General features: G+C 30.9%; 1 protein-coding gene across 4 annotated transcripts; it reads left to right on the forward strand.

Moving 5' to 3' along the window:
* Positions 1-276: 276 nt before the first annotated feature.
* LOC127071881 (ATP-dependent DNA/RNA helicase DHX36) lies at positions 277-6,000 on the forward strand. 4 transcript variants are annotated; one of them, XR_007785265.1, is made up of 15 exons: positions 277-447; positions 670-1,236; positions 1,312-1,501; positions 1,590-1,764; positions 1,841-1,989; positions 2,066-2,204; positions 2,288-2,483; positions 2,582-2,846; positions 2,921-3,213; positions 3,306-3,726; positions 3,796-4,004; positions 4,076-4,250; positions 4,346-4,497; positions 5,017-5,435; positions 5,689-6,000. XR_007785265.1 is itself a non-coding variant. In XM_051011669.1 (13 exons), exons 1-13 carry the CDS (start codon positions 390-392, stop codon positions 4,407-4,409), a joined length of 2,901 nt encoding a protein of 966 aa, XP_050867626.1. In that variant the 5' UTR covers positions 277-389; the 3' UTR covers positions 4,410-4,580. The 4 variants fall into 4 exon arrangements, 1 of the variants encoding a protein (XP_050867626.1); XR_007785264.1 differs by having other exon boundaries at positions 5,017-5,265; positions 5,357-6,000; XR_007785266.1 differs by lacking the exon at positions 5,689-6,000 and having other exon boundaries at positions 3,306-3,720; positions 5,017-5,325.

The raw sequence follows: 6,000 nt of genomic DNA on the forward strand, positions 1-6,000 counted from the left end.
AAGCCATTACGAAATGTCACTTATCTTTATTTCCTTTACATTTTTATCTTTATTCCGAACAAATTCATTCGGTTTTATCAATATATTTTCGATTTAATTTTTTATATGATAAATTTAATCGATATACATTTCTTTCTGATATTTTGATCGTAATTCGAAAAGAATCATTTTCCCGCTTTCAAGATTTTCTGATAGTTCCTTGCAGATGGAGCCACGAGTTCTTTATCTCTTGGAAGATCTTACTAGATAAATAGATTACTTCGTGGTATAGCAAAGGAAGGTTAGCAATAGCATTAACGATTCGTTGACCGGATAACTGGTGTGAATTCTGTCAATTAGTACGATATTAGTAAAGTATTGTTTTAAATTTACATATGTGACACTAAAAAATGTCTTACGAGCACGCATCAAAAACGTCACCAAGCTCGTCAAGATTTGGAAGAGAAAGTAAATTTGTTAGAATTTATAATCTTCTTAAAAATGACAAATACTTGTATGAAAGAACAAATATTTGTTTTAATCAATATTTTATTTTGTGTAACACGAGAAGTTTTATTAAATAATTTTATTGATTCGATATAAATAACGTCATTTTTTTATTTTGTAATCGTTGTTGATATTTAAGAAATGTTAATGTCAATGTTATTAAAAATAGTAATGATTTAACAGATGAACAAAGTCAACCAAATTCATCGATGTCATCTTCACAAAATCAAGGACAATTTGGTGGTAGAGGCAATGGTCATCCTTCATGGTTAAGAGGAAAAGAAATAGGTTTGTACTATAGAGATCTTCAAAGAAACAGAGCTAAGAAAAGGGAATTACGTATTATTAAATTAAAGCAAAGAGTAGAACAAACAATGAAACTAGCAGTTGAAAACTCTAAAGGACTGTATAATAAATTATGCGACGACGAAGAAAAAAGGAATAGTACAAGCAATGATCTAGAAAACAAATATACTCACATTCATGACTCGCAGTTTAAAAGAAAGTTTTTAGAAATTTTATCTGGTAATATACAACACAATATTACCAAAGCTATGTCAGTTAAATCCAAGCTTGAAAGGGATCCTGTTTCCGATAAAAATCTATTGGACGAATACAATGGGAAATTGTATAACAGCGATTACAAAGCTATGCAAGCTTTTCGAAAGAAGTTACCTGCTTATGAAAAAAAAGCGGATATTTTAGATTTAATAAAAAAAAATCAAGTTATGGTGATCAGTGGTGAAACAGGCAAGTAATTCGTGTTCTAACGCTTTCAAACGTTAAAAGAATTATTTTTTATTATATTTTAATGTATTATTTCAGGCTGTGGTAAGACGACGCAAGTTGCACAATTTATTCTAGATAACGAATTAGAACAGAGAAATGGTAGTATTACTAGAATAATTTGTACACAGCCAAGGAGGATATCGGCAATATCCGTTGCTGAAAGAGTAGCTGCCGAAAGAGGAGAAAGACTCGGCAAATCAGTGGGCTTTCAAATAAGATTAGAAAAGTATGTAAATCATATGTGTCTGATAAATTTTTTAGTTATTAATCAAAAAAGAAAAAAAATGAATACTTATGATTTCTTTTATAAAAAGGATATCGCCTAGAGAACGTGGAAGTATATTATTTTGTACTACTGGTATGCTCTTGCAATTTATGCAATCCGATCCAGCGCTAAAAGGATTTTCGCATATAATATTAGACGAAATTCACGAACGTAGTACCGAAAGTGACTTTATCATCACTTTATTGAAGCAAATAATTCCTGTGGTATGCACTGTCAACATCACATCAGTATATTTATTTCTTAAAGACATAATAAGTAAATAGATTTTTTATTGTATAGAGACCAGATTTGAAAGTGGTTTTGATGAGCGCTACGCTTAATTCCGAAAGATTTTCCAGTTATTATAACGATTGTCCAATAATTCATATACCAGGATTTACATATCCTGTAGAAGAGTTTTATTTAGAAGATGTATTATTATTAACAGGGTGAGTATTTTTTATTAGTATGATAAAAAGCTATAATATTTATACTCATTATCTTTCTTTTTTTCTTTTACTACAGTTTTCGTTTAGTCGATAGTTCGTTTAAAGAAAAAGAACCTGGTTATAGAAAACATCAGAAAAAATACAAGCAACAGCACGAAAAAACTTGTCACTTCTTAAATATTATAAATCCATATATAAAGCAACTTACCTTAGAAGTAAGCAATAATCCATTGAAAATGAATATACACGTTGCAGTTTGATACAATCGTGAGAAATTAAAAAATATTTCGTTTTTTAGAAAGAATATCCTAAGTTTGTTATAGACCAATTATGTAATCCGGATAGTGAAAATTTATCTTTAGAACTTATAGAAGAATTGATCCATCATATATGTACGACAAAAGATCCTGGAGCTATTTTAGTATTTTTACCTGGAATGATGGATATCGTTAAATTAAACAGAATTATGTTGAACTCCGAACGATATCCAAATAGTAAGTTATTTACACTGTGAAATGCATAGTTGCAACACGAGACAATATGTTGGACGGATATTTGTTTCTGTATTTTTTATTTTTTTTTTATATTATAGGTAGATATATTATTTATCCACTTCATTCTCGTATGCCAACGATCGATCAAAGGCTGATATTTAAGGAACCACCTACTGGCATACGTAAAATAATAATCGCAACGTCCATCGCTGAAACATCTATAACGATAGAAGATGTAGTGTATGTAATCGACTGTGGAAAAACAAAGCTTTCCAAATTCGATGTGAATAAAAATATGGAAACGTTGGAACCCGAATGGGTATCTATGGCTAATGCTAAACAAAGACGAGGTCGTGCAGGAAGGTGAGCAATTGTTTCTTAGTACGTATTTCAGTACCAGGAACGATAAGCTTGTCGTTTTTTCTTTTTGATTTTAGAGTGAAAAAAGGATATTGTTATCACCTCTACACTAAGGCAAGAGAAATGACGTTCGATGATTACCCACTACCTGAAATGTTACGTACGCGGTTAGAGGAAGTGATATTACAGATAAAAATTTTACAATTAGGAGAAGCGAAACAGTTTCTTGCTAGTGTTATGGATCCACCTAATTTAAAAGCTATCGATTTATCGCTTGATTTATTGAGGACATTAAATGCTTTAGACAACGACGAACATTTGACACCTCTAGGATATCATTTGGCGCAACTTCCTCTTGATCCTAGAACTGGTATTTTGTTTTTTTTATTTTTTTTTTTATACCATTGTAAACTGTTTGAAATCATCGTAATATCGGTTGCCTTTTTTTCTTTCAATTTACAGGTAAAATGATTATATGGGCCGCACTATTTTCATGCATAGATCCAGTATTTGCAATAGCAGCCAGTCTCACGTTTAAAGATGCTTTTTATTGTCCTTTGGGAAAAGAAGAACAAGCAATGAAAAAAAAGTTAGAACTCAGTATGTGGCAATTTAGCGATCACATTGCTCTCGCGGAAGCTCTCAGGAGATTCGAGATCAATTATAGCTTTGGTTTTTGTCACGAATATTTTTTGTCCTTCAACACTTTGAAACTTCTTTCCGAAATGAAACGTCAATTTACTCAACACTTGTACGAGATGAAGTTTTTAGATAATGATAATCCAATCGACGAGGATGCTAATAGAAATTCTAATAACATAGCATTGATCAAAGCTATAGTTTGTGCAGGATTATATCCAAACATTGCTACTATAAAGTACGGGTATGTCAGTTATTACAAAGATTTATACTTTCAAATTCAATCTTAATTATCTATGTTTTTATTTCTTAGATCTGATTCGAAGCATGGTGTAATAGCTTGGACACCCGAAGATGGTTCCGTGAAATTACATCCATCCAGTGTTAATAATAAAATGAGGAATTTTCCAAGTCCTTTCTTAACTTATTTTACAAAGCAACGATCCACTGCTATTTATTTGCACGACACATCTTGTGTCACAGCTCCAATATTATTATTTGCTGGATCAAATAGTTCAATTAGTAAGACAACGATGCTACTTTACATTTCTTTTTATAACATCGATCTTATATCAATAAAATATTCATTTTAGAAAGAGAAAATGGCAAGTATATAATCACATTAAATACTTCGCAAAACTTTGTTTGCGAACCTAGAACAGCCAAAGTTATACAGGATCTTCGACAAGCAATAAATAATTTATTAGAATATAAAATTTCGCATCCTGGTACAGTAAATTGGAATACTCAAGAAGGACAAATACTTAAGTAATTAAACATTCTTTCAATTTTACAAAATAGATTTTTCTCTATCGATATAATAATTAATTCATTCATCTCGCTTGACTTATATATTTTTACAGCGCTCTTATAGAATTTGTATCCCAAACGGACGAAGAAATGGGATTTGGTAAATTGACATGGTAAGGTAGACGAATATACAATCTTGATCAATGTAAAAATATCTGAATTGAAATCTTTATTCAAAGGGACAAATTATACATCATGTATTACTGTATGTATTATGCATTACTTTAAGTCATCTATTATTGTAAAATGTATACTTAAATACAAAATAAACAGATTTATGGAATTCTACGTCACTTGACGAAAACTCCATATATAAATTATTAATGCAATTTCTTAATAAAAATCTTCTATAGATCTGTTTTTGTCAATGCATACATTATATATCCACATCTTTTTCAAAAAAGTCGAACAATCATTTCCGGTTTTTACCTCTACTTTTTTTTTTATTCATTAATTATTAATAACAATTTTTTATTTTTATTAATTATCGACAACAACAATTAATTTTTTGTACCTTTCAGTACAAAAAAAAAAAAGAATTACAAAGAATTGTGAATAACGTTTCAATGTCTTTTAAAAAATATGATATTTTCATTACACTTTTGATTCATAATTTTGATCAACGTAGTACATGTACCGGTGATACTACTTTCAAAGCGAATTACACCGTATCATCGAAAAATCTCGCAGACGACGTTTTCTAACATATAATTTTTCACCTTAGGATAGATAATTATGTTCTTCGTGAGAGAAAAAAAAAAGAAACAAAAAAGATAATATATAAGAAGACGTATATTAGTCAGAAGTGATCACACACTTGGAGCAGAGCTTACATAAACCTTCAATTAACGTGATTGGTGGTCGTTCGACTCGCGGGTAGAAAAGCCTGCGCGTCCTGATGAAAACTCGATATCCTTGATGAAGACAACATTTATATATATATATATATATACGTATATATGTATCTCGTGTGGTATGCGTCATTATTTTAATCGTTATAACGACAATAATTATACCTGATACTTTATCATTTCTTTCTTTCGTTCTTCTCTTTTTTTTTTTAGACCAGAATACTCGAAGGCTTACGATTGGTCCTCCACAGTTGATCCATCCTTCATTTCCTTCGATCCATTTCATTCCAAGGTAAAAGTTTTTCAATTGAATTTCTACGTTTGATATATAACGTATCCACGTCCCTCCATCTTTTTCTCTTTAATCATTCTTTTGAAATTTAAACTAGATTCCTTTCTTCTTCTTTTTCTTCTTTCGTCAAAGAAATTATTTTCAAACGAGTTTCGGGATGAATAAAATCGAAATCCTATCTTCGTAACACCGATCACGTATAGAATGATAAATGTATATCGTATGTATGTATGTATGTATGTATGTGGGATAGATTTAAAAGGGGAGACTGCTCCTGATATATTGGCGCGAAGTTCAAACGAGCACTCTGTGAAAATAAATCAGGACATGGAAGGAAGCAGAGAAAGAAAGAGAGAGAGAGATAGAGACGACAGTATTGTTTCGTCACTCCTTAGATCTTGATGAATAGTCGTAAAGAGAAAGACGGATAGAGGAGAGACTCTGAATAAAGTTAATCCGCATTCATAATCACGAAACGCACGGAACATCTACGCACGGTATTAAAGAGAATGAGAGAGAGAGAGAGAGAAAGAGAGAGATAGATAGACAAGCAGAAAATGAGAAA

Source organism: Vespula vulgaris, chromosome 23, assembly GCF_905475345.1.
Source record: "Vespula vulgaris chromosome 23, iyVesVulg1.1, whole genome shotgun sequence".
Taxonomy (NCBI): Eukaryota; Metazoa; Arthropoda; class Insecta; order Hymenoptera; family Vespidae; genus Vespula; species Vespula vulgaris.

Coding starts and splice junctions, on each gene's coding strand:
- LOC127071881 (XM_051011669.1), top strand. CDS start 390: ATGTCTTACGAGCACGCATCAAAAACGTCACCAAGCTCGTCAAGATTT. Junction 1,237..1,311: donor GGTGATCAGTGGTGAAACAG/GCAAGTAATTCG, acceptor GTATTATTTCAG/GCTGTGGTAAGACGACGCAA. Junction 4,251..4,345: donor CAAGAAGGACAAATACTTAA/GTAATTAAACAT, acceptor ATATTTTTACAG/CGCTCTTATAGAATTTGTAT.